The sequence below is a fragment of the Temnothorax americanus genome, unplaced genomic scaffold (assembly GCF_048541705.1).
Source record: "Temnothorax americanus isolate GAGA-0224 unplaced genomic scaffold, ASM4854170v1 Scaffold11, whole genome shotgun sequence".
NCBI lineage: Eukaryota > Metazoa > Arthropoda > Insecta > Hymenoptera > Formicidae > Temnothorax > Temnothorax americanus.
The window spans coordinates 4,728,422-4,756,256 of NW_027509242.1; the positions used below are offsets into that span (position 1 = coordinate 4,728,422).

Consider the following 27,835-nt stretch of genomic DNA (forward strand, 5'->3'; position numbering starts at 1 on the left):
GCGAGTTATTATTGTAATTATTAAGATATTTAATGTTATAAAAATTAAAAACGTACAAGCAAGTCACGAGTTTCGTGAAACCTAGTTAAAAAGTGGCGCACCTCAAGCTCGGCACATTAACGCAAATACTTGAACACGTTCAAGACGTATTACGATATATATTCGAGATTATGATAGCTTAAAATTAGCAATAGAATCACAATAAGCACCGTAACATTCTATATCGTTTTTTTCATCAACGTTTATACGTTACGACAAAACTTGAGCCGTTCTTGGAGCTTCTTCGGTAATCGATGTTTGAACGCGGGTTGATTTCAAAAGAAATCAAGACTAGATCCAAACAATCTATCTCGCTGTGTTAGCATGACAAACTTACAATTAGATATAAGATTAGATTTCGAGAAGTCAAAAGATTTATTATTTCTGCTCCCTGATGTTGCCAAGGGCTCAAGGAAAATCTCTGACATATTTTTTGTTCTTCGCGAGTATAAAAAAACTTCGGAACTCTTTTTTGCGTGAGGCAGTCGTCAGTCAGTCATCGGTCAGTCGTCGTCAATCATTATACTTTTGGTCACGAGCAGTCTAAATTACGGTGAACGAAAATGTAACTCTAAACGAATTCGATCCGGGACACTCTCGCCATTCGGTCTACCTCTAAATTCTAAACCTCACGTAAACCTGTTGTTTTGTTTATCCCATTGTACACATTTCGGCTATTAAATAAAGTGACACAGTTAAATAGTTGTTCCCACATCTTCCTCCAAGCGCCGCGCGAACAATTACACAAATATTACACTGGTATATTTCGTCGTCGCGCCTTATGTTTACAATTTCCATCTTGTTATAAGTTATTATTACAGATTTTATTGCATATAAATTTATTATTTCCATTTTAATAAAATTCGCGTAAAAGGAAACTTGAGTTTATTTCCTGGCGGGACGAAAACCGTGGGGTGCTCGCCGAGGGGCTACGTGGATTTTTCGCGAAAAACGAAAACCGGGAAGAGGGAACTTGCGGAAGAGATGGTTTTATAGGAGGCCGAAGAAAAGGGCGAGACAGAATCGACGAGAAAACCGAGCGATCGGCGTCGTTCGCCGCGGCGCGGCGCATGGTATGGAGATACGATAAAACGTACTTTCTATACGCATCGCCCCCATTTCCATAAATATGCAAAGACGGTAACCGCGGCTGGCGATATAGGAACATTTACCGTATTTCATCGCCACTATATCCCGAGAAAGCGATCCGCGACGCGATCCTCTCCGACACCCGGTAATACACGCTTCTAAACACGCGCGATTTGTCAAGATCCCGGATTTATGAGAGTACGTCGTTTCAGATCCAAAAAACCGTTGTTATTAAGTTAATTCCAACTCGGTGTCCCCAGGTGCGGCGAATTTTCCTTGAATAACAAATCCGAGAAAAATCGTGGCAAACATCGAGATAATCTATGTACCAAGTATCGATCAATTAATAATTAATGACTAAATTTATAGTACGATTTGAATGTAGGCCAATTGGTTTGCCGCACTTGCAATTTACAAGCGTACACTATATACGAATCACATGGGGAAAAGCTGTGTTATTTCAGTGACGTGTACGAAGGTTGAATTTATCGTTCTTGCAATTTTTGAATACAAATAACCGATTGCGACAAAATACTAATAATAAAACAGAATTGGCGATGACGGCGGGTTTTTCGATGTGATAGCCCGAGGAACGCGAAACAGGAATCATTTATATCCGTACGCATTCGGAATTTAGAAGGAGTGAACGGTAACTCCCCAAACTATCCTCTGCACGTATATAATAAAAGATAAATATATCCTACATATACATATATATACATATATATATGTATACATATATATATATATATATCGAAAAATTTCCAGCCTGTCAGTCTCGCTCGGCAATGTTTCTGACGGTACTTCCGACTAGTAATTCCCGAAAATATATCCCATGATCTATACGTTCGCGCGAAATTCACAATATGCACACGCATTAACGAATTTATTGTAGCTTCATGAAAGATTTGTTGCACTTAACGGGAATACAGAAGGCGCTTCGCGTCGGCTTCGACGATTTTTCCGTTCGCGAGCTGTCCGAATTTGACGATACAATTTTAACTCTTTGAAAAACAACACGGCACATTCAAAAGCTACCATCGTTCTATCCGCGCGCTGTTGCTCTTTTGTCTTCTTTTTTTTTTTTTTTATTTATTTTTCATACCGCATTCTGTACGTGCAACATAAACTGTTTTTAATTTTTGTTTCAAATCACCGCGCGTACATTGCAGTTATCTATATATTTCGGCCTCGATTTCGGCAGATCGACTTGCTAACTTATGAAAAAAAGCTTCATTCTACGTGTATATGGATTTACCCGAATTTTCACGAAATAACGTTAAAATCTAATAGAACAAAATCGACATGAATGCCGTCCAATTAAAATGTTTATATATGTATTAAATACACTTCATTGTGCAATATACTGAAATCAACCAATAATTTTTATTTTTTAAATGTAGAAGTTTTCAGTTTTTATTACGTAACGACGCAGTAATAAACAGCAAATGTCGAAGTCGAAGAGAATTCAATATTTTAATACAGCATCGATTTATATAAAATAAAACATTATATTTTAAATGAGAGTATACGTTGTTAGACGTTGACGAACGTTCATTTTCAGTTCAGTAATTATTAAAAAAAAAAAAAAAATTTCACGTCGGCCAGAAGTGCATCAAAACTTGCCGCGCGAGTGTGGAGATCATTTTCGCGCGTCTAAAACGCGTTGAAATCTCAACTCGACGAAATGACACCGGTTGCAATCCCTTAATCGCCATCCAAGCTCGAGCAGCTGGCGTGTGGATCCTTTCCGCACACCTATCTGCACACATACACACGTAATACACGTGCAGTGACACGCGTGTCGACTCGACGCTCGTCGCAACTGAGACGAGAGCGAGCAGAATGGAAGCACAGCGCGCGGTTTACGCGGTATCGCCTGCAATCTGTCCACTTGTCCCTCCCTCCCCCCCTCTCTCTCTCTCTCTCTCTCCTCAGTTTCCTACGTATTACGACACGAGGAACAAAGACATTTGGCGTGCGGCGGCACGGTGAGTGCTGCTGCGATTCCATTTGCCCTAGCTATTCGTGCGCGTGATCTCGAGAGGCTCGAGGAACGGAATAAGGAGAACCTAGCAGACTGCCGCGCGAGGCGAGAGAAAGAGAGAGAGACAGAAAGAAACGGAGAGGGAAACCGTGAAGAAAACGAGAAAACTCGCAAAGGCACCGACGAGGACGAGAACGACGACGCTCTCGCCGGCGCCGGCAGCAACCGGCGACGAGTTCGTGAAAAACGAGCGCGAACGAGCGGAGTGGATACACTCGAGGGTGATATAGCCACCGCGACGAGGTAGATATACGACATACGACTTGGAACGCTCCGATACATACATACGCCCCGCGCGAAGTGTAGTACACGGGCGAGAAATAAAGTCCAAGTTATTATATATCGCTTATACCGCGCTTATTATTAGCGTCACGTTCCACGTGGGAAAGTAACGCCGACTACACCGAGACTCGCGTTTTGTATTATTATTTTATATCGCGACGAGACGAAAGAGAGGAGGGAAAAAAGAACGAGAGCGTCTGACGGTCGCCCGACAGGTATTCTAAAAAGCCTGATATTAATTTTAGCTATTTCCACGAGCGATTTAAAGTCGATCTTTCCTTAACGAAGGCGCCGAGATAGTCGTAATTTTCCAGTTACGAGCGAATGAAGTAAATAAGATAATAATCAATTATCATAACTTTTGATCATTGCTCCGGATGTCCCCTACAATTTAACTTGGTTAAACGTGTTTTACGGAGTAATATATTTCCAGACAATATACCGGTGATGGTTACGAAACGGCAGATCCCCGTACTCGATCTTTGTCATCAATCCTAACGTCGTGTTACACCGGCAAGCACCGCCGGCGGAACACAAGCTTAACATGCGCGCGCGCGCGCGCGCAGTCGACGTCAATTTGCCGCAACGCAACTGATGAAATCAGCTGCCAAACCGCCGGCATCCCGCTAACATTCCGCCCGCTCTGCATTATCAGTTTATTAAGAAACGCAGCTATAAAGCGATCGCAATTACTGACGATGGAGTTTTGCAGCTACCGCTACCGCTCTCGGTCGGAAATTTCCCCGGCCGAAAAGGAGGGCCGAACGAGAAGCACCGTTGCTCGTCGATCGATCCCTCATCAGCTACTCGAGAGTTCAAGTTCGGAATTATGCGATATTCCGGACCGTATATAGGGGAAGGAGAGGCACGCGTTCCCGTCGAAGATCGTATCGTGATTCGCGACCGAGTCCGCAGTTGAACCATCGAGAGAGAAAAAGCGATTCCCGCTCTGCTTCTTTTCTCTTTTTTCCCCATTTTTTGACGAAATCTCCTCCCCGTTGTTGCCCGTGGTTACGTCGCTGCTTTGTCCCACCGGTCCCACCTCTCATATCCCGATCCTTCGCATATAATCTCGTATCGCGGCTGCACTACAATCGACCCTGGCCAGGATCCAAGGGGGAGGTTTTCCGAGTCCTTACACAGCGCGCGCCGACCCCGATGTTTTGAGGATTCTCGCTCGTCGACAGAGTTCCTACGTGCGCGCGAGGTTTCGTGCCCGGATATGCCGATATGATCGCAGGATGGGAAACCTTATTACAAGAGGCTCGATCGCGTCCCCCCTGCTAAAACACCGAGGGGTTAATCGCCGGAATATTGAAAGTCAAACAGAGGCGGGAAGGGTTAAATATAAGCAAACACAGACTTGTGATTAAACGTTCGCTGATCAAAGGGTTGCCGGATTTCGGATTTATTCCACGATTTTTTATTCGCATAAAAATATGCGTGTCAGTGAATCGCGTGTCGATCGGTGCCTTTATAGCTTCGTATAAATTTTGTTTTACGGCCAAATACGCCGCTCAACGTCGAACTTCCTCCATCCATTTACGTGACCGCGCAATAATTAACTGATAATATATACGGATATCTCGATAACGCGATTCCCGAGTCGCAATTTACGTTATGAATGACATGTAATTTCTTTGAAAAAAGCGCGCGCGCGCGAGTCGCTCAAGTATAATAGTTTCTTTGGCTTATCCACCCCGCGGTCGTGTTGCGCTAGTTTAATAAAACAAGTTTGCGAGCCAGCACCTTGGTGCTCGAAGAAAAGTAATACGAGATTTTTACCGAGGATATATATGGAATGCAGATGGAGCGATATATTACCACGGAAGTTCCTGCACGATGTATCGCGATATCGCATCGCGTAAACACGCGCGGAAAAGACTGTATAGCGAAAATATATCAATAATAAAATCGCTCTCGCTCTCTATAAGTAACACATTCGCTCTGCCCTCGACGATATTTTAATCTAGCATTCAATTATCGAACTGTTTGATTTTCGAAATTGAAACATTTTCGCAAATTAAAAACTCGGAAGCTTTATACGTGTGCGCGCTCGTGCGTGTATGCGTGCATGTGTGTGCGTTACGTGGAACAGGCTACCGAAACTGGGTCGAATACAACTACAGTTTTCAAAGGCCATTTCTTCGCGGAATACGTCACATTTTCAGCGAGAGAAGAGCACAGTAATTATTTTTAATAAGTGTCCATTAACGAAAAAGGGCTGAATAAATATATACGACGACGTATAATGAGGAGTGAAAATAAGGTATATATTTGTTTAACGGGTCCATCTTTGAGGTCTGTATCGTAAAAACTGTGATGCCCGCCGGGTCTTCCTCGACCACTATTCGCGTATCAAAGGTTAATGAAACGAACCTTTTTAACGGTTTTAAGTTAATTAATGGCGATTTCTTGTTAATGAGAAACGTACATTAATGGCGATTGCTTGTTAATGGGAAACGTACATTAATAAATTAAAGGGCATTATAGATACACAGCATTGATCAATGAAAATTTGAGAAAGTTTTGGAGCGGAATACGTTAATCGCGTAATATATATCCATTAAAAAACAATCGTGCCAATTACGAAGACTATGAATTGCGTGCCGCGTGCGGAGTGTTCCTTCGACCCGTTTCAACCCCTTTCCCCGTTGTTGTAATAGCGTGCCGCGCGGCACACGGCGATCAATTACGGAAAAATTATATCATTATGCAATAAACGGGGATATAGAAATGATTAAATGTGGGAAACATATACGCACATCGGCGGCACGAGAACGAGAGAGGAATGGAAATATCGCGGAGCTTTTTACGAACCGATAAAAGTATAATGACGCAAATAGTACACATCGCTAGGGAGCAACGCAAAAAACGCCGGGCGCGTATATATTGGGAATTTTTCGCAATACGTCCAGCATCGCGAAATTGGTTTCCATTCACAATTAAATCAGCGCGCGGAATAGGATAATAGAATATCGCGGGGTGTAACGCCGCCATCCGCGTTCCGTAGATCGCTTCTTTTTGCAATAAGTTTCAGAGTTCGCGTAGTTTAACAGACAAACACATTACAATATCGATCTCGCGCGCGTTCGCGCTCCCGTTGTTATTTTCGCGTTATTTCTTTTCGGCGGGCGGGGCGGGGCGGCGCGGCGAAAACCGGGCCCCGTCTCGTAACGGCACTTTAAAATTATATCATATTTTATAATGAAATATCTCGCGTCTTCCCCGGCTTCCCCTCCCCCTTTTTTATCCCATTACGTTCCCGCATTTCGCGCCTGCCGAATGATGCTGTCATATTTTTAACGCGCGATTACATTACGCGGGCGACACCGTTAACGCTGCGCCACGCGGAGAAACTCATTTTCCGGTAACGTTCCCTTTTTTCGTCCAATAACACCAGACGCAGCGTCGTTGATAATTAGAGAGATCTATAAATGGTAGAACGAGCCGATAAATGAGCACATATTCATCAGTTGCTGAACAAGCTCGGAAATAAAGCTGAAGCGCGACAACATGAAACATGCACACGTGTTAACGTGCAAATTAAAAATTAAAGAGCGCAAAGTTTGTGTGATACCGTATATCGTAAATTCAAAATGCGGCCGCTACGTGATAGAATCGATCGAAATAAATTTGTGAAATATTTAAATAAATGTGACAACGCGTTCAAAGATTTATCTGAAAGCCATTTCACCTTGCAATTGTTTACTCGGTTTAAAAAATATGAGAAGATGGCTTATCGCTCGTATTTAATGATTTTATAATGATCGTTAGGAGGTTCCATCGTGGGCGAAATAACGCAAACCGCGTCGTTTATCCTCGTGTTACACGAATAACCGACTGAAAATTCAACGAATTGTCAATTTATGCGAAAAAAAAAAGATGTAAACGCGCATTGTCCTAAAAATTCGAGCCCTTCTGAGGCTCTCGTCCGTTCTGCCGCAGCTTTTAAACCATTCTACCTTTTTAATCCGTTCTAAAATTACTTACGAGGAATAACGTGGCGTGAGTGCACTTAACGTTACGCTACGGTTACTCATCTCCAACCCGGAACTTGCGCGTGTTCAGTTCGACGGTGGAAACGAAATTCTTGGCCTTATACATTTAAACGGGGAGATTTTTTTTTCCTAGTTTATTCGAAGCCGGAAACCGTCCAGGTGTTAATGAGTCCGCTAAAGTTACGCGTACTAATTGAAAATATCGGGGCTCTCTCTTCCGCGCGCTGAATTAGCCAGGTGATAAATAACGGAATCTCATGAGAGGTGAATTTTTTTAAATCGATTCCGAGCGCCTTTTTTAACTTAAACAGGATTTTAATCTAGCCGATCTATAGCGCTTAAGTTACCGGGATATCTAATATGGAATAATTGAAAACTCGTGAAGGGATAAAAAAAAGACAAAGAAGTAACGTTTGCCTTCGCTTTGAAGAGACATCGGCTCCAAATTGGATGCAGTTGCATAATGTAGCGCCGTGTGTACTTTCTATCCTTTTTCCTATTTTTAATGGAAACTATGGGCGGCGGGAGAGATAGGGGACCTATTTTCTCTCCTTTTATCTCCCGGGTCATTGCATACGAAATGTTGCACTCGAAAAAAATTGCAGTTTTACAGAATCGTGAGGTATATAATCGTCATTTTAATAATCTAGGTCAAAACCATGGTCAAAATTAATAATGTCTCGATATCGATCTGAAAAAAGTGCTGTGTGAATCCGACAAACCAAGTTGGCTCACAGTTTTTCAATGTTCATATCGGAAAGACGTTATATATATTGCCAGTCAGGTCGATTTAAATTACTTTAATTGTTATTCTATATACTGGCGAAAGAAATTTATTATTCTGTTTAAAAATATATACCCCAGATTTTAAAATCGCGAGAGGGTGGCTCCCGATTTCAGAAACGTGGAAAAAAAATCTGCTCGCGCGACGGTTCGGGGCTCGGGGATACGTTCACTTGTAACCTTTCTCGACGACTCGCATATGATCGGCTGATCAAAACGGAGTCGAATGAGAAAAATCACATAATTTGGAAAAAGTAACATACTTTGTCACGTATGAAATTTTACGCCATACGTCATAAAATTATTTTATGCAAAAATTGCCTGAAATATAATATATTTCTGAACGCGCGTGGAAAACCTACAAACACAGTCACATGACTAGCGCGTAGCGAGACGCCTACCTTAAAGCCTGATCTACAATGTGCTCTTTGCTTTCTGTTTTTTGCTCTTAACCTGTTTGCGACTATCCCGTATTTCGCAATTGCGTCGCGTAACGCGATGTTTTTTGTTCTCTGTCGCCTAAGATAAAAATTGACGAACTTCTGGGCTGCGTTCCAAAATTCACTCTAGTTAACTAAAATGCTATAGTGTACGTGACGTAAACTATAGATTTTAGTTACCCAGAGTGAATTTTGGAACGCAACCCAGAAGAGACAAGAAACATCACGTTACGCGACGGAATTGCAAAATACGAGATAGTCGCAAAGAGGTTAAGAGCAAAAAACAGAAAGCAAAGAGCACATTGTAGATCAGCCTTAAAAAGGCCGCGCGAGGGTCCATAGCTTATCTCGAATTAAAAGGCCGCCCGTCGAAATTACGGCGGCAATTCGATCCGCGAAAGCGCCGATGGACGACCCCGAAAACGCGAGAGGGGACACGTACCCTCGCGCCGCTTCCTTTACGGACGGAGCACCGCCGCGCCGACGGAACTTTAGGACGGAGTATAAAAATTAATATGCGCACCTTTTACGGCCGGTAACAGGCAGGCGGCGGCGAGGAGCAGGAACCTCATCCCCGGGAGCCTCCGTCCCGCGATCACCCCGGACGTTTCCATGGCTCGTTGGCGCGGGTCCGCCGGCGACGACACAATTTAAAAAGCACAGAAACCCACAGAAAAACACAAACGCCGGAGTCTCGGGATTGAGCGGCGTGAAAGAGTCGACTTTTGAAACTCGGGAAAGGGGGTCCTTTTAATCCTTATCGTACCTTTCTCTCACATATCCGCGTACAACGGCGCGGCGGCGACGTGAATTGCGCGCGCGCGCACTGTCCCTCTTCCCCGCGCGATCGACGATCGATCTGTGGTCGTCGACTTGGGGGGATCGGGTCCTCCGCGGATATTTGAAAATAAAATAAAAAAGAGGCACGCGCCGCGCGGCTATACGCGTCGATCCTCGCTTCCGGTCAACAGGCCGTCTCGGCGCCGCTTCGCTCCGCTTCCTCGCGCGCTTCTTCGCCTCTCCCGATCGTCGTCGACGGGCGTCCGGAGAGTGACATACTTTTCACGTCGGGCAACCGACGTCGCCGACCGTTAAGAGCCCCCGGCTCGGTTTCACGCCAACGCCAGCAACCGCGCTCCGTTTCTTCGAAACCGCTGCCGGGACGAGCGGGTCCCGTCCATGCGACGCGAGACAAACTCCCCCCGGCCCGAATCGTCCGCGGACGAGGAACAACACTGATCCACGCACTTTCCGCTTTTCGAAGAGGAAACCACTCCCGGCCGACAGGTCCGTCGATCCTCCGTTGTTCTTATCCGAATTAGCTTCGCGATGCCACCCTCGTGACGTCACATCGAGCACACGTTGCTCCACACGCGAGAACGGTATATTCCGGGGGCGGAATCCCGGCCGCGTTCTTCCGGGCGTCCGGAAGCGGCGGCGGCGGCGGCGACGGCGACGATCGAAGCGTGTCGGAGACAGGGGTTGCGAAACCCCCGGCGAGTTTCGTTCGCGCGGGATGGAAATCCACCGACGACGACGTCCACGTCCACACCGTTCGCGACTCGCACAACGTGAATACAGTCACGCGTCACTCTCCGTTCGATCTATCAGAGGCGCGAAGTTATCGCCCCACTGTGCACTGTAACGTACGTTACACTCGCGCCAAAATTCGAAGCCGTCGCGTCGTCCCGATCGAGGAGCGAATCGCGGTCGACTCCCTCGCCGGCTTCTCCTTAAATCTCCTCTCTCGCGAGGACGACGATTTTCCCTCCACTTCCTCGCGGAATATCCGGTCGCGGCGCGAGCCCGCGGACCCTCGTTTCCAGTCGCGGACAGCGAAGCGGGGCGGCGGGCGGGGGATGGCGACGACGGCGACAACCGGGAGGATGGGTGGTGCGAGGGTGGCGAGCGGGATCTCGCGCACAGCAGGTGGCAGGTGGCGCGTATCCGATTATTGTGCGTTTCGACGCGCGGAGCGAGAGAACGCGATGCGGCGATCGCGGGGCGTGCGGCGACGAATCGCCACCGATCGTGGAAGGTGCGTTACGTGCCCGGGATTTATTCCGTCACACCGTGTAGAGAGGGAGAGAGAGAGAGAGAGAGCGCCAGAGAGGCTCACCGAGCACACACTCGCGGGACGAAGGGACGACGGAGCCGTGTCGAGACGTCGCGTTGCGTGCGCCACCGTTCGCCTACGCGAGAGTGTGAAGACTGCCGCGAGACTGCGCCGACTGCTCGCGAGGGTAGGAGGCCTCTGCCCCCGCAGAGATCGACGGGGACGCCCGAGCGCGGCCGAGGCCGGCCGAGCGCCCCGTGCCGCGCGCGCAGCGCGCCCCGACCAGCGGTACGGCGGACACATTTCAAATGCAGACTAATATTATAAATAGACATTTTAATTGTTTCCTTCGAGCACAACATAGTTCTTAAAATGCGTGAAAGAGAGAGGGAAATTTTGAAAAAAAAAAAAAAAAAAACTTATTTCAAGCAAAGGGAAATATTCCTTTTAAACGCGATAATCGGAATTATTAATTGAAAACTTTGAAAGAGAGTATTGACAGAAATTTTTATTCGAAGCGATATTTCGTGCTTTCAATTGACGGCGTACGCGTTTTGAATTTTATTTCTAAAGATTACCAGAAATAATGGGGAAAATTATAATAGGGAAAATAAATACATCTTTATATATATATATGCGCAACTGACATGTTTTAATAAGCCATTATTACCAAAAACCGTGCACCGAGAAAAAGAAGTTGTGAACTTGACTGAATATGCGTTCAACTGATTTTACCATTTTTTTTTAAATTAAAAATATTTAAACATTTAAATCGAATTACGTCATGATGTTAGATTTAAAATACGTCGAATTTAATTTAAATACTTCAATATTTTAATTTAAAAAATAGTAATCAGTTGAACGCATTCAGTCAAGTTAACAACTTTTTTTCTCAGTGCGAGTTCACGTATTCTTATATAGAGATAATTTTCTCTTAAAATTCACCCTGAAATCATGGTAGTTGTGGGACAACATGTATTACCAAGAATTTTATGCGAGCTATTCTGATTAATATTTACCATAATAAAAAAAATATTAAAATTTATTACAATAAAATATAAAATGTGTTTGATTAACTTTACTAAAATATATAGTAAAATTTCAATAATTTTTCAAAAATTTCTATCGTTACCGATAATATTTGATTGCCACGTTGTGCCAAGTTTGTAGCGTAATTTAACGGTAAAATATAACGAAAAATTCTCCCGTGTGCAAACGCGTTTCACACACGTGCGCGAATGTATATGTACATGTATAAATTTATTTACGTATAACCTAAATGTCGCTTTGAATCGGTTATTCACTTTCGATAAGGTACACATCTCAAAGAAAGTTTCGGCTCGACTTCGAACGACGGATCGAAGCTAAGCTCGGAAAGCTAAAAAAGTTGTTTTGCTTCAAACACTGACGAAAGAGAGAGAGAGAGAGAGAGAGAGAGAGAGAGAGAGAGAGAGAGAGAGAGATGAGAAGAGAGGGGAAGAGAGAGAGAGAGAGAGAGAGAGAGAGAGAGAGAGAGAGAGAGAGAGAGAGAGAGAGAGAGAGAGAGAGAACTTCCTAACTCCGCTTATAAATATAAACATGAGTACCGATGCAGTTTCGCAGAGTATTATCCCCGCATGAAATAAATGTACGGCAAGTCTGACAAACGCGTATCCCTAAAAAAAACCGATACTCGCGTATTCTGCAGCTCGTCCGCAACGAGAGGCGTGATTATCTCAATCGGTCATTCGGAAAACGCACGTTCGAAATGCTTATCTCGAATCCGATTCGGAAAAATAATCCCTCAAATAGAATCCTAATTGGCGGACAAATGAATTATTGTTTACATTGTGCGTAACAGAAAAAGCGATCTGGGCAGGCATACTTTTAATTTTTGTTTCCAACGCTTTGCTTTTACTTTTCTTCATCTCTGAACTGCCACATTTATCGCCGGATCTCTTTTTACAGAATAAAAACCCAAGGACACAAAAAGGCGTCGTACAATAGAAATTACGATGTTAAGATTCTAATTGACATATAGATAAATTATTATTTCACATAATAGGAGAAACGATCTGCGCAGGCATATTTTTAATTCCTATTTCCAACGTTACTTTTGCCTCTGCCCATCTTTGAACCGCCGTATATTCATCTTAAAATGAGAGTCCAAGATTGCGAAGGTGGCGCGCAATGAAGATGACGTTATTAGAATCCTAATTGGCATGTGAATAAATTAGTGTTTCATGCTGCGCATAGCAGGAGAAGCGAGCTACGCAGGTACACTTTTAACTTCTCTCTCCAATGCTTTTGCCTCTGTACCCACCATATTCATCTCTCTGAATTCAAGAACAAGAATCCAAAACCGAGGGAGTGCCGCACGATAAGGAAGACAATATTTCAAATAGGAATCTTATTTGACATACAGATTAATTATTGTGTCACGCTGTGCGTAGCAGGAGAAGCGATTTGAGGCATAATTTTAATTTCTATTTCCAATGTTATTGCCTCTGCCCATCTTCGAACCACCATATATTCATCACCGAAATTAAGAACGGAGAATCCAAGGCCGAAGGAATGGTACGCGATGGGGATGACGATATTTCAAATACAATCCTAATTAACATACAGATAAATTATTGTTTCACGCTGTGCGTAACGGGAGAAGCGACTTGAGGTATATAATTTCGATTTCTACTTCCAATTCTTTTGCCTCTGCCTATTTCTGGACCGCCATATATTCAACTCAAGAATAAGAACCGAAGATCAAAAGGGCGGCACACAATGGAAATAACGATAGGAGAGATTCTAATTAACATATAGATAAATTATTATTTTATCCTGTGCATAGCCGGAAAAGCGACCCTCACCCCGACATACTTTTAATTCCTAATATAATATTTCAAACGCTATACACTTTTGCCCCTGCCCATCTCTGAACCGCCATATTTATTTCAAGAACACGAGAGCTCAAGATGAACGAGAGTATGGCGCGCGATGCCATGGGAATGACGATTTCCGGCTATTCTATATAGTGTGCGTTAACGAGATTTCTATCCAGAATTATCGAATAGCGCCAAGTTTGCGGTAACGTCATCGACGAATTGACGGGTTTTGTACAGTTTCGTATAGAATTACCGTCGCGATGGGCGAAAGCGGAGACGCTCGATTAGTATCGCCGCCGTTATCGCGATATGATGCTTTTAGTTAATTAGCGTACCAACAAGTGTCAGGCTGACACGATGCACAAGAGACCGCAACTGCCGCGGCATTTCGTTAACAAGATTTCGTCGGTGTCTTGAATTATCGAACGCAACTGCTCGCGCAATAATGTCAGCGGCGCGAATCGATATATATGCACGGGTTTAATATACAATTCTGTTAATTAGCGTATATATGGAATCACGCGCATTAGCCAGATGCTATACTAAAGACGTTATTTTAGAATTTTAGATTAAAGTATCGATCAACTATCGTCGGCACAACAGAAGATTATTGTATACATTGTTTATCACTTTTGCCTTTGCGCGCTTATGATGAATATGAGAGAATTATATGTTTTTCAATTAAAATTATTTAAACTGCGAAACGACAATTTTTTTCCACTGTATTATTGCCGAGGAAAATTATTATTTATTCTAATCCGTTTCCATGTATTTTTAATCAAATAACTTAATATTTTTTTTATCAGAATTCGTTAGATCGTTGAGATAATTTGTGTATCACGTATAATATCGCGGGAAACAATTTTTCGTATATATTTATACATATAAAACATGTCCGTACATGTTTTCTTTCTGTTGTATAATTTCTGTTCGTATATACGAGAAAACTAAGAAGAAGAATTAAAAAATAATTAAAAGAATAATTTTTACATTGTGTTTTACAAAAAAGGAAAATTTGAGGAAATGAGAAAAAATTGCTCATATCGAATGTTGTCTAATCGAAACTTTACTTTTTATAAAAAGAACAATGCAAAAAGTTATTTTTCTAATTAATTTTCTTATTATATACAAAAACAGAGAATTTGACAAGATTTGACATTATACAAGAGAAAAAAAACACATATATATATATATATATATATATATATATATATATGTGTGTGGGCATATTTTATATATATTTTATATAATTATATACACAAAATTTTTTTCTCGGGGTTTTTCACGATATCTTTGATTATATATACGCATATGTACAACGCTTGAAATACATTTCTATGCCAAGGATGAATTATATTCCATTAAACTCCGATTAACTTAATTCGATTAATTAGTTTATCATCAAGCAACACCTATAACGTGTATGTACTATTTTGTTCACGTAGAGAAGATTATTAATCGATTCCTTGTTGTTTGTCATGCACGCGGGAAGGAAGCCCGAAAGATCGGAATAGGATAACGAATTATAGTATACGATCGAAAATTTTGCCGTGAGAAATTCTGCCGCTCGGACTAATTGCCGATTAAATTGGGCTTGGCCAAAGTCGCCAAACGAGCGAGATTCAGTGCATTCAGCGTCCCCCAAAGTTGAAGAATTCGGGGAATTGTCGGAGGTCCATCCCACTCTCATTCCGGGAAATTGCCGGGCGTTAGCGAAAGGGCGCTTTAACGTAACGAGGAGACGTCAGGGACTTATTATCCTTTTGCTGAATACAAGACGAAATAAATCGTATAAATGGCATAATGATTCGACCCTAATTGAAGATAGATATACATGTCACCGCGTGGTCGACGGGAAAAAGAACATTATTCGCCTTATTGCCGCTTATTTAATTACGACGCTTATTTACGAATGATTCACGTCGGAAAGACGTGGGGAGGAAAACGACAATTGTAAAAAATGTACCGTTTTTTTTTTAATAATTAAAGTCACCGGACTAGAAAGTAAAGCGGTATATTATTTTCCGACGAAACCGGCCCCGCGATTTTTTCGTGTATCGCGAATAAATTGGAAATCGTTTCGTTCGGTTCGATACGTCAACAACGACATTCACGTTGAAATTTAATTCAACGTGCTCTATGATTCTATTTACGTCACAGAGCGTTTCTTCCCGTGACGCACGTAAAGCGGTCCCGCTCGAGTTTGCGCGAATTCCATAAATATTGGTGCGCCCAAGCACGGACAACGATAAAGATTCCGATTTATGAAGTTGCTCTATAGAGTATGAAATTGTTGCTCGCATTATATAGATTATATACACTACACATATATGAAGCAAATGGGTGGAAGAATTTTCTCCGCGAATTCTCTTCCCATTACAATTGCAACAGCTCTTTTGTTATCGCAGTAATTTGATTAAAGAGGACCGTGTATATAATTCCCCGGGAGAGCAATCGCAACATAAAAAATATATATGTATATCGGGATAATGAGAAATTTTTTATATAATTTTAAATTTTATTTTGTTGTCGCAGAATGCATGTTTGCTATTTTATTAATTATTCGAAAGATTTTGGCTCGGATGCAAAATAAAATAAATTTGCGACACCTTCGACCAAAATAACCGACATCGAGTGTTGCATTTGAAAATTATTGTTTCATACGGATTTTTTATTTTGTTCATAACTCAACTATAATTTTTTTCCGAAAATCTCTCTATTGCGCCAGCAAAATGTATACAAACTCAATTTGAAAGATGGCCGAAGTGCAAGGAGAAAGAAAATCCAATTATTAGAAAAAGCCAAGCTCCGATCGTGAAGGTTGAAGCCTCGCGATTTGAATTTAAGTCGTTCCTTTTTTTACGGAACGCATTAAAATTGATTAAAACACGCATCTTATGAATATTCTGCTGTCGCTAACGGGAAAACCATCAGGGAAAACTGAACGGCTGTCGCCATCTATCGGTGTCCTCCAGTACAACGATGCGTAATTTCTCCGTCGGATATAAAAATTTGTATACATTCGAAAAATTTTTAATAAACGCAATAAACAATCGCGATACATGTAAAATAAAGCTTGTGTTTTTTTTTCCAAATGCATCAATTGTGTTTTATACTCTTTATTAATCTGGAAACCTAACCTCCCCCACAAACTCTGATCGATAAAACAACCCCCCGGCGTTCCGTTCCAGCAACTATATTTTAATTAAATTGGACGGAAAATTGTCAGCTTACGATCGAGGCGATTCAAACGAGTGCCTTATTCCTTAAGATAATTATAAAAAGAGAAAAACATGGGTTCGTATTCGCCTAAATTGTACCAATTTAATGCTTGCTGCTTGCTGCGACGAATATATACGTTCGTCGTTCGATAACGCAAAATTGTTATTTGCAATGTTTTTTTTTTTTTTTTATCGAGAAACGTGCTGAAATAAATGTTTCAGACGAGCTGAGTTTATCGAGTCCGGAGGATGAAAAGCGAATTTCGAGAAGCGAGGAGGACCGTTCGTTCGACGAAGTAATCGGGCACATCGAGGATTTGTTGTTGGGTACAAAATTATTTTACGGAAGTGAATTTTTATAATCGATAGAATTGCGTTTCACGAATTGATCTTCCAGATGAAGACTTTCAGGCCCTGCAGCACAAATTTTTAGAAAAGTACTGGGACGTCTTCGAACCGGTAGAAGACAACAAATTAGTTTACACCGATATATTCAACGAATACGTGAGTTTCGTTCGGAAGCTTCAAAATCCTTCTTCAAATTGCTGCCGATCTTCTGTGAGACGCACTTTATATATTCCAGAATAAAGCTGTGGAGGCATACATCGTGGATTATCTGAAGAACGTCATGCCACGGTTCACCGTAGACACCCTTTTACACCAATTAAAGTGATTATAAAAATTATAGAATACATAATCAATAAGGACAATTTCGCAGACTTCTAATGGATCTCTCATTCTTGTATGTTTGTGCGACGCGATAAAATTTAGTGAAAAGCAAACAGAGCTGGAAGGCGAAGTCTTTGAGGTATTGTCAACGATAACGGACTTCCTGGCTTTTAAAGAAATGTTTCTGGATTACAGAGCGGTACGTTACAGAGCAAGATCATTTAAACTTTTTTTTCGTATAATCTACGGGTGTATAATATAACGAAGAGTTCTTTTTCTCTAGGTGAAAGAAGGTAAGGTCGCAGATCTCAGCTGTGGAATATCCGTAACGTCTCTGAAATCCTGCAATGCAGAAGACAGCAAGGATTCAAGATAATACAGATAATTTTAGCACCGAGATAGTCTCTTAGATGAAAGCTGGAAGGCAAAATACATGAATAAGAGGCACGAAATGTGATGCAAATCGGAAATATTACTCATTGTGTTCAGTATTTATTAAATTAATGAATTATGTAATTGCAAAAACCTATATTCAGTATATCGTACATTCACAAATAGGAATATAAAAATAATTCGAGTATCGTAGTCTTTTTTTTTTTGCGTTTTATACAAAGTCTCGCAACATCCTATATAATATAATACTTGGATGTGATCCGAAATGTTAAATCGTTGAGAACCTGTTTTTTTTCTACTAAACCCACAGCAATAATCACCGCATAAGATGGTACCGTATCTCTTGTGTCACATACTGTAATACTTCGATAGAATACGTGCAACCTCACTGCACTTTAAATTAAAATAAAATTTGTATTGGAATATTTATCTATGACAGAGAATAAAAAACAAACTTTTCAAACAAAGCTAACTAGCAACTGTATATTTACTGTATTTAAATATTAAAATATAAATTTTGCATTCAATACTAATGCATTAGAATCTCCATTTGTACAAGTTTGCTGTTTGTCTCGTTTGGCATACGATATGGCAACGTTCCCGCGAAACTCGTTAACGCTCGGGCTTGCTCTCGGAGATCGTGCAACTGCTGCTCCCTCGCGATTTTATCGCCTGGTTCCACCGATCGCAATTTCTGATACTGACGATACAATATTGTCATAGTGGCTAGAAGAACATCGGCTAATGTGCCAGCCACTTCGGGCGACACCCGACGTAAAGCGTTCACTCTTTCGTCGACTTCTTTTACTTGAAGAGGCAACATCTTCGAATCCGCAATTGTCTAAAGAAAACGTAATATTATTGAAACCTTCTCTCTTAAACTCACTAAAACGTATTATTCTCACTTGTGTATTTTATTAAAAATGTACTTACCCTAAGTGCGCTCTGATATTGTTCATTATGGAATTGATCGAAGAATACCATAAGATCCCTCAAAGTATAGAAAGAAGACACCACTTCCGAAGGTGCTTGAATTGCGATGTCTTTATACCTGAAAAGATTTTCGATGCTTATGAATGACAAGCTTAATTAAATTTGATATTTGCGTAACTTACGTAGTCGCGTAAATCGTACCTTGTACTAATATCCATGGCTGTGACTTGTAACCGTGCTCTGAGAGATCCGGGCGGTCCTTTTTGGCTAACAACTTGCGTCAACAGCGTGCACATCAAACTAAGAACCTTCTCGTGATTTCTAGCTAAATCGTACATCATGACCGCATCTTCCAGCAGACCTTTCCTGTACAATGTTTCGGCACATATATTTATCACGTCGTCCATATTGATCTGGAATTGATCCAAGATCCCTGGAAGTCTACGATCTTTGTCGAGCTTTCCGACCAACAAAACACGGTTCGCAGGTGAAGCATCTACTACCATTTCCGCGGCAGACGCAGCGAACATGTTACGATCATACGGGTCCTTCATACATCTAAAAGCAAAGCATCGATGTAATATCACACTTGTAATTTAATGACCAATTTCAAGCGATAAGAGTGATGGTCTTACCTCAATAAAAATAAATAATGGAGGCCTTCTTTCGGGTCTGATGATTCAAATCTTTTAACATACAACAATATCAGTCTAGCGAAATTCAGTCTCTTCGCTGGCGGCTTATCGGCGGGATCCACGCTTATCAGAGGCGCTAAAACGCTTTGACTGACAGCCAACAAATTGTGTTCGTGCATAGCGGCGGCCAGATGAACAGCATGTGGCAAATGCCTCGCTCCAGCGCCTGTGGCTAAGAATTCTATCGCTGCTTCAAACTGCCCGGTCAAGAACAGCATCGAAAAGTACAAAAATGGCTGTTCGTGCGCGTGATAATAAGTTTCTCCTAAAAATTGCATCGATTAAAACTTATGAAAACACCGAAAGCTATCGGTTATCTGAAAAATTAATACTACCATATATTTCTGAAATTGTAGTCTGTAAATAATCCAACGTCAGTTTATTCTCAACGTCCGCCTGATCTCTCACTTGGCACAACTTCAGCCACAAATAATCGTCGGCCGTGGATATCACTTCGGAGTGTAAATCATCCGGCTCGCAAGGAACCAAGACACAATACGCCGCTCTCTTGTACGGATCGGTGACGGATCGTACTTGCTTCCTGTAGTGCAGCTTCAGGATGGACTCGGCGCGACTGCTCGGATGATGTTGCGGATCGTCGCAGGCTTCCTCGAGGGCCGTTTTAAATTCCGGGAATTCTATACTGCATTGATTCAAGCATTGCAGCGCGGCTTTAAAGTCCCCAGCTCGCATGCAGTAGTACACTAGCGGCCACAACGGCTTGTGTTCTACCATAGCATCTTCCAAATCCCTCAGATTTTGCACTTTGACACCCACGAAGCTCTTGACCAAAGGTATAGTGCCTGGAACGCCACCTCGTTTCGCTTGCATCAGATTCTCGTTAATTATGGAGTTCATGAAATCTCTGTATCGGTTTTCTAGATACTTTTTAGCTTGCGAGACGATTCTCTGTTCGATCACAGAGCTGCTTCTGGATTTAATTTGATCTCCTCTGGGCGTCGGCGGAATATCAACCATACACTTCACCATTTGCCACAGATCCACGATCTTCTTGTCGTTAAAGGACTCGGAGGCTCTAGAGAACGCGTTAAACAGGCTGGGCCGCGTTACACCTCTCAGCACATGATCGTTATAAGTCTGCAATTCCTTCACGTAGGCGACTTCTATGTTGGAGAGACCGCTAACCATCGAACCGGCTAGTTTTGTACGCTGTGGAGCACCGCGTAAATCCACTAACTCGCCGGACGGCGCGGTCATGGCGTTTATTATCTCAAAACGCATTTGTTTCCATTCACCCAGCATATGTTCCATTTGTTGAGCTCTGGTAAGCTCAAATGTCTAAAAAATAAACCCAATTTCAATTTCTCTATGGCATACAGATAAGGATATAGATATTGAATTGTTATTACACATACGTCTTTGTGGACTTGTTCGATGATGGAAAGAATTGCGTTCTCCTTTTCATTCCTGAGATAACTGACAATGTCGGTGTCTGCGATAGGATCTAGGGGCTCAAACGTGCGCCTTGCACTGAGCGAATTTAACTTCTGTGAAATTTGAGACAGATCTATTCCTCGGGAGCCTAGTAAGACATGACTGAAACATTTATTTTTACATTAACATTAGACGTTTTCTAACAAGGTACACATATGACATGGTGTTCAACATAGAATGTTGGAATTTTATGAGTTATACTGCTTGATACTGTAAAAATCCAAGTAAACATATAAAATGTCTCAGTGTTACCAAGATATAGCAAGCAATTTTATAATGAGAAATCAAGCCGAGAGTCCCAACAAGTTCTGACGAAGAAGGTACATACACGGCGCATGCAAAACAAAATCGGAGTGCAGAGCAATTTTGAATTTCTGTGGAAAATCTACGAGAGATCATTTATCAGTTTATCCGGATGAGAACTTACGCTTGCGCCTCATTGTCCTGCGTGCCCGTTTGCGTGACGCGAGACCACAGCTCGTTGGACGCCTCCAATATCTGTCGCAGATTTCTGTCGACCTGCGGCAGATCCTCGTTTCCCTCGACGGCTGCGGACAGCTGCTCCGCCGATCTCAGCAATTCGCTGAAGCCGGAGTCGGCGGTAAGTCGCGTCGTGTCGGCGGGCAACATATCCGCGTGACCGGTATCACCCATGCCTCTCGTAACTCCTAACCTGACGATTATCGGAGCAACGCCGGGCCGATCTCGGAAAATCACGCGGCAAAGATCCACGGAATGTGGAAAACAGATGTATCTGTAAAAATTCCTAGCAATAAACGTTATCCCTAGGAATGCGAACTGCTATTGGCTCTTACCTTTGAATCCAACCAATCACATTTGAATGCCATTTTGCCGCTCGATGAGCGGTCCTGCTATTGGATACATCCGCGCACGTATATCAACCTCGATAAAAACTCGCGTCTCGTATTGGCTATTCGGTTCTAACATAAATTTTTTTTATTAAGCGGTCTGTGAGATAGATCATGGCATACTTTCTTTGTAAACTTTTTGAATTTTTGCAATATCTTCAAAATTGAAGAAAATATAGTACACGAAAATGTGTCCTTATATGCGAAATCTTATTTTGAAGTTGCCGTCATCAAAAAAACTTTAGCAAGCTATAACTTTCTCAAATTTAGGTTTTTTTTTTTAATTCAAAAAGGAAAAATCGGCTTAGATTCTCTACATTAATTATGGATATTGCTTAATAAAAAAAAATGTTAAAACCGAATTGCCCTTGAGGGGTTTTTTTTCTATCACTAAAGCTCAATTTTTGAATTTATTCCAAAGAGAAACGTAGTTGATTGGCTGAAAGCCATACGAGAGCCAATCAAATTTTGTAACTTTTCAGGAGCAGAATGTGCGCATACGTTTCTCTTTCGAATGAACTCAAGAATCGAGCCATTGAACTGTGGCTGCACTAGTTCAGAGTTTATCCTTTTTACTCTATATCGGAAGGAAAAAGATAAACTCTGAACTCTATATAGAGTGCAGCGCTAGTTCAACAATAAAAGACAAATTCTTTGTCTGGAATGTCTGGTCTTCTTTTGATCGGGTTGTACAGTTTCTGGGGGTGCCGTAATATACTTTGTAAGCATCATTCGTCCTTATTTTGACAAACAAGATTGAGGTATAAAAAATGCTCAAATATGTATCTGAAAAAAATGTTTTAATTTATTGATTAACGATTAAGAAACTGAGATGATAATTGGAATTATATAGAGTTGAATTAAACATTATAAACAATGTTTGTAATAAAAATAATAAATTGTACATATCTTTTTAAATACACTTATGTTACATTTTGCAAAATGTATCTACAGAGTATTCTTAAAGAGAGAATAATAAATATTCATTATATCTTAACACTTTTATGTACAGAATAATAAAGATCAATCAATTGGTGTAAAAAAAACATTGTAGCTTCGCAAAAAAATTATGCAATTTGTAATAACATTGCAACTACATATATCCTTTTTGTAGATATATTCATATTTGTATGTCCATGGTGGATATAACTTGTTGAGTTCGTGACTCCGTACGTGCAACGTACAAAAGAGAAATTCTCTAGCAAGTTTGACAGCGTTCGGCTTGACGGCTTCTGCTGGTTGAACCCCAGAGTTTCGCCGAATTCTCCGCACCGCATATGTAAATAATGAAGTAAATTTTCAACGGATCGGCGATCTGAAATATGTAACATTGAGGAAAGAGAATTCGAAAAATACGAAAATTCAAAGGAGGAGAAAATTATCGGCCGGATAACATGTAATTCTCGGAGGAAAGTGAGGGAACGAGGGTAAACTCTCGAGACTGTCGAGAGGCGGAGAGGTCTTGACAGCAACGGTGATGCGTTAACGAACGAGATTGAACAAACAACGGGCCATGGAGGACAGTAGCAAGGAACGCCGGGTCCTGCAGCACTATGTTGCCAAGCAAGACACGGTACTGATACGGATATTCGGTGCGTGCGACGTTAACGTTAACAAGTTGCGTCTGGGAATGCTTGTAGAAGCACTGGAGGATTTGAAGGAGAGCGTGTTGAGGGTGCGCGTGACCGACACCGTCGGCGGATCTAAGACCTGGCGCGGCACGGAATGGCGTTGCCACAAGTACGACCTGATCCCCGTGTCGCCGAAGGTCTGGCAGTACCTGCTCGCCGTTCAGTCACCTCAGGAGAGAGTACGATTGGCGAACGACGAGGCTCTGTGCGAACGGATGAGAAATGTGTCCGTGAACGACGTGGTCTGGCACTGCTCCGACCCCGCTAACAGACGTGCCAGAGAACTGGCGTTTGTCAGATACATCGGACCCGTGCCGAAACTCGGATTGGGACATTACTTTGGCCTTGAACTAGTGGTGAATTGACCAAGCTGCTTTTTAGCTGCCGCCGCTCTCGTTAAAGAGATTCGCGATTTTGCATAACTTGAACTTATTTTGTAACTAATCCTTTCTTGCGCTTCAAAATCTTCAGGGACATTTGACAAGGCTCTGTTGTAAAGATTTAATTGATCAACTACGAACAAAAAGAATACGGGCTGATAAAAAGGAAGATGCGCGACTTTTGAGACAAATTTACAATATAATTAACAATGCAATAAATGAATACATATATATCAATATAGAATGCAATAATGTTAAGGATAATCTGGATAATTATGTATATACGTTACAGGAAAGTCAGGAACTATCCGAAACATCCTTATTGGCCAAAGAATATTTTAGCTCCACACATTGGAATGCTGCTGCAATATTAGCCACTATAAATAATATATTACCTTACAAAGAGACCGACTCAATCTGCTGCATTGAGAAAAGTATCTACTATTTACATTTACTAATCAATGTTCCGTTCATTAGTTTTATAATCATGCAACTTACATACTATTGTATATTTCAGCACCGTTCTTGAAAAATAATGCAGGAACTGACTATGCCAACGATAAGAAAAGATCTGTGCTTGACAGTACACCAGCTGTTCTGTTAGAACAATTTACTTTATTTAACGACAACAAGAACAACAACCAAGAATCTGTCAATGTACTGAAGGACCGTCATCAGGCTGGAAAATCGGATCTTGAAAATGATGTTAATAACTATACCAAAACCATCGATCACGCCCTTTTTAAATGCGGTAATTTCACAGTCGTAAAAGCAATAAATATATTTATTCCACCAGTACGTTCCCTTGAGAATCCTAAAACGAAATTAGCCAGTGCCGGACTTTGATTTCCTCCGTGCGATAGAGGGAAGTTAATAATAGCTCAGGGTATTTAAAAATAGACAGCACAAAGCACTAGCCCGACTTCCTAGAGGGCTGCCAGTAGGTTATAAAGAGCTCTACAGTTATTGCATTTTTGTTTAACAATGACAGCAGAACTGCAGAACATTCCTATTTTTGTATTGGAGCACAAGTGGAGTAGTGATATAGAATCAAATGTGTACAGTGATGTAGAAGATATGCGCGGCATAAGCTTGTTAGATTACAGTAAGATAAAATTGACCTCTACTACGCTTTTAACTCAAATGTTTTTTTTTTCTTTTCCGCGATATTTATTTTACTTTTACCTCAGAAAAGTGATCATTTACTTTTTTTATGCATTGTCTTTAAGCATTGCATACAAGTACTTGAATAACAACAATTGACTTAGGACAAACTTAATTTGTTAATTGCAATAGGAAATGGCGAGAAGAACGAAGTCAAAAAATTCAACAGGGTAGAGAATAAGGGAGATTTGATAGTGGGCTCTAATGTGAAAGTACTTTTGGATTCTGATGTCCATTATGGAGTTATTCGATGGATCGGCACACCGTCCGGTACAAGTCCTGGAAAATTGATGGCAGCTGTAGAGCTGGTGAGTGAAATGGATTTATTAAATAAACTGTTACAGAAGAACGACGGAAACAACTTGGAAGTTGTGTCATTCGTAGGATAATGGGCATCCTTTAGGTACTGACGGAACTTACAAAGACACCAGGTATTTCCATTGTAGGCCTTATAGAGCTGTATTCACAGACATCGAAAACTGTTCTCATTACGAAAACGTAAGTAGAATAAGTTACCTTCTCAATATTAATGTGCCATGTTTGTTAATTATGAAAATGAGTGAATTTGAATATATGAGTATATTATAGAGAATAGATATATATTTGAGAGAATATGAGAGAGAGAATATATATTTGAATATATGAGTATATTTTTCGCCAAACAGACGGAGCTCGACGAACGGCCTGCGCTTACAAATAACGATAATTTCGGCAATATGGAGAGTTCCGTAATCGCGGGCATAGTACGGCCTATCTCCGTTAAGGGAGACTTGGAAAGTATATGCGGGAAGTATCGTGGTATTCAAGGTCATCATAATTCGTGCTATTTGGACGCTACTCTTTTCAGCATGTTCACATTTACCAGCGTATTTGACAATCTCCTGTTTCGGTAATTGATTTTACTTTAATCGAATATATTTGATTAAAAAGGATTACTTTTCTTTGAAAGAAAAAATTGATTTTATTACATAAATATAGTAGTAGTGTAATGGTCTTTTAAAAGTTTTTATGTGATTGACTTTTTAGCCCACCGAACGAAAAAGATTGTCCACAGTATGAAGAAGTGCAAAGGGTCTTGAGAGAGGAGATTGTAAATCCATTGAGAAAAAATATGTTTGTCAGAGCGGATCGTGTAATGAAGCTTAGAACGTTGCTCGAAAAACTGTCGTCGGTATCCGGCCTCACTAGCGAAGAAAAAGGTTTATTTTTATATTCCGAAACATTACAGATTTTACTTTCAATTGCTCGACTAATGGCTTTTAATATATCTCTCTAATACTTAGATCCGGAAGAATTCCTAACGTCATTAGTCGCCCAGATTTTGAATGCCGAACCATTCCTCAAATTAAGCTCCGGACAGGACGCCTATCATTATCAGTTGTTTGTCGAGAAGGACGACCATTTAAATCTACCGACCGTGCAGCAGTTGCTGGAACAGAGTTTCCTGACCAGTAATATCAGACTGAAGGAAGTTCCTTCTTGTCTCATCATACAAATGCCGCGCTTTGGAAAATCATTTAAAATGTATCAGAAGATACAGCCTACGTTACTGCTCGACGTAACGGATATTATCGAAGACTGTTAAGTATCGTCATGTCACATTGCGAATTGCGGCAATCGCTTTTGTCTGAAACAATTTGAAGCAACATTTACATATTGTTTTGCAGCACCCAGACAATGTACGGTGTGCGGCAAATTGGCAGAATTCGAGTGCAAGGAGTGTTACGGGCAATGCGGCGTCGGTCTCGAAAGTATAGCTTTCTGTTCACAGTGCCTCGAAAAAGTTCGTAAACATAAAATAGATCCATAAACGTAAGATATCCAGAAATAAATTATTTTACGTTGTATTTTCCCTTAGGTACATCGTCATGAACGAAGAACGAATCATGAACCAAAGAAACTGACTGTACCCATGGAGTTCACAATTTTGCAAGAACATTGTCCGGTACCGCGTCTGTATCTGGAGCTATCCGCGGTGGTCTGCATCGAAACTTCGCACTACGTTTCATTTGTAAAATGCGGTCCTGGCTCGGAGGCACCATGGTGCTTTTTCGATTCCATGGCCGACAGAAAAGGTACTTTCACTCATTTATGTAAATAAAATAATTTTTTTTTTGTACATTTTTTATATCTTATCGAGTCATTATTTTGCATTTATCATTATATACACTACTACCTTTTATTGTTAAGAATCTTAAATATTAAGATAATTATATTGTCAATTTTTATCAAAATAAATTCTTTTATCATTAGGAGAACAAAATGGATACAACATACCGGAGATGGTGCCATGTCCAGATTTTCCTTACTGGTTGAGCGAAGAAGGAGGAAATTATTTGACCGAATTGACAGACGACCGTCATTTACCGGAACACGCGAAGCGCCTACTTTGCGACGCATACATGTGCATGTATCAATCCCCGGATGTTATGATGTACAAATAACTTGACTCATAACGACTCATATTTTAAGTAATGTTAGTTCTAGCATTACTGCAAAAGTGCAATGTCCCGCTTATAGCTTTCCCTAATGACCTAATAAGTTTACGTAAATTCATATAACGGTTGTAGCTGTGAGACAATCTCGAGGTCTCGGAAATCCTTATGTACAAAGTAGAAATATACATTTATATCCAAGAATATAGGTATACAAAATAAAATTGACAATACAGACACATAATTTATCTAAAGACGTCACCTGTCCAGTTCTTATTTGCATCACACGCATGAACCGATACTTTTTCAATTTCTCAATATATTTCTTAACATTCGATTTCTTTTCATTTGCAATTTATACATATGATTAATATAGTTCTTAGTCGACATGG

The 27,835-nt window shown here is 41.2% G+C and overlaps 4 protein-coding genes and 1 long non-coding RNA gene across 8 annotated transcripts in view; 2 read left to right on the plus strand and 3 right to left on the minus strand.

Moving 5' to 3' along the window:
* The window catches only part of Sns (sticks and stones), a 279,018-nt gene extending 267,892 nt beyond the window's left edge, over positions 1 to 11,126 (minus strand). For 2 of the 3 annotated variants that reach the window (XM_077420590.1, XM_077420580.1), the window contains exon 1: positions 9,205 to 11,125. In XM_077420590.1, the coding sequence (XP_077276716.1) occupies positions 9,205 to 9,295 (91 nt within the window). In that variant the 5' untranslated portion in view covers positions 9,296 to 11,125. Of the gene's footprint in view, positions 1 to 9,204 lie in introns of all 3 variants that reach the window. The other variant, XM_077420599.1, reaches the window with a different exon arrangement.
* A 5,607-nt stretch (positions 11,127 to 16,733) lies between these two features.
* On the plus strand, positions 16,734 to 18,321 carry LOC143906366 (ADP-ribosylation factor-like protein 2-binding protein). Its single transcript, XM_077422451.1, has 6 exons — positions 16,734 to 16,895; positions 17,042 to 17,146; positions 17,217 to 17,323; positions 17,403 to 17,488; positions 17,591 to 17,687; positions 17,772 to 18,321. The coding sequence occupies exons 1-6, from the start codon at positions 16,892 to 16,894 to the stop codon at positions 17,862 to 17,864; spliced, it is 492 nt and encodes a 163-aa protein (XP_077278577.1). The 5' UTR covers positions 16,734 to 16,891; the 3' UTR covers positions 17,865 to 18,321.
* LOC143906360 (nuclear pore complex protein Nup93) lies at positions 17,959 to 21,695 on the minus strand. Its single transcript, XM_077422441.1, has 7 exons — positions 21,392 to 21,695; positions 20,886 to 21,066; positions 19,845 to 20,808; positions 19,450 to 19,774; positions 19,016 to 19,372; positions 18,815 to 18,932; positions 17,959 to 18,722 (listed from the first exon to the last, which is right to left on the minus strand). Exons 1-7 carry the CDS (start codon positions 21,616 to 21,618, stop codon positions 18,411 to 18,413), a joined length of 2,484 nt encoding a protein of 827 aa, XP_077278567.1. The 5' UTR covers positions 21,619 to 21,695; the 3' UTR covers positions 17,959 to 18,410.
* A 1,268-nt stretch (positions 21,696 to 22,963) lies between these two features.
* Cyld (ubiquitin carboxyl-terminal hydrolase CYLD) lies at positions 22,964 to 27,681 on the plus strand. Of its 2 annotated transcripts, XM_077421181.1 has the most exons (12): positions 22,964 to 23,406; positions 23,452 to 23,820; positions 24,137 to 24,278; positions 24,362 to 24,595; positions 25,141 to 25,316; positions 25,393 to 25,506; positions 25,674 to 25,897; positions 26,035 to 26,207; positions 26,292 to 26,588; positions 26,676 to 26,791; positions 26,867 to 27,083; positions 27,262 to 27,681. In XM_077421181.1, exons 1-12 carry the CDS (start codon positions 23,347 to 23,349, stop codon positions 27,450 to 27,452), a joined length of 2,313 nt encoding a protein of 770 aa, XP_077277307.1. In that variant the 5' UTR covers positions 22,964 to 23,346; the 3' UTR covers positions 27,453 to 27,681. The 2 variants fall into 2 exon arrangements, with proteins under 2 accessions (XP_077277307.1, XP_077277304.1); XM_077421178.1 differs by having other exon boundaries at positions 22,966 to 23,820.
* On the minus strand, positions 23,536 to 24,480 carry LOC143905673 (uncharacterized). The gene is made up of 2 exons (XR_013259289.1): positions 24,343 to 24,480; positions 23,536 to 24,221 (listed from the first exon to the last, which is right to left on the minus strand). It is a non-coding gene; the product is annotated as an uncharacterized LOC143905673 (long non-coding RNA).
* Positions 27,682 to 27,835: the final 154 nt, after the last annotated feature.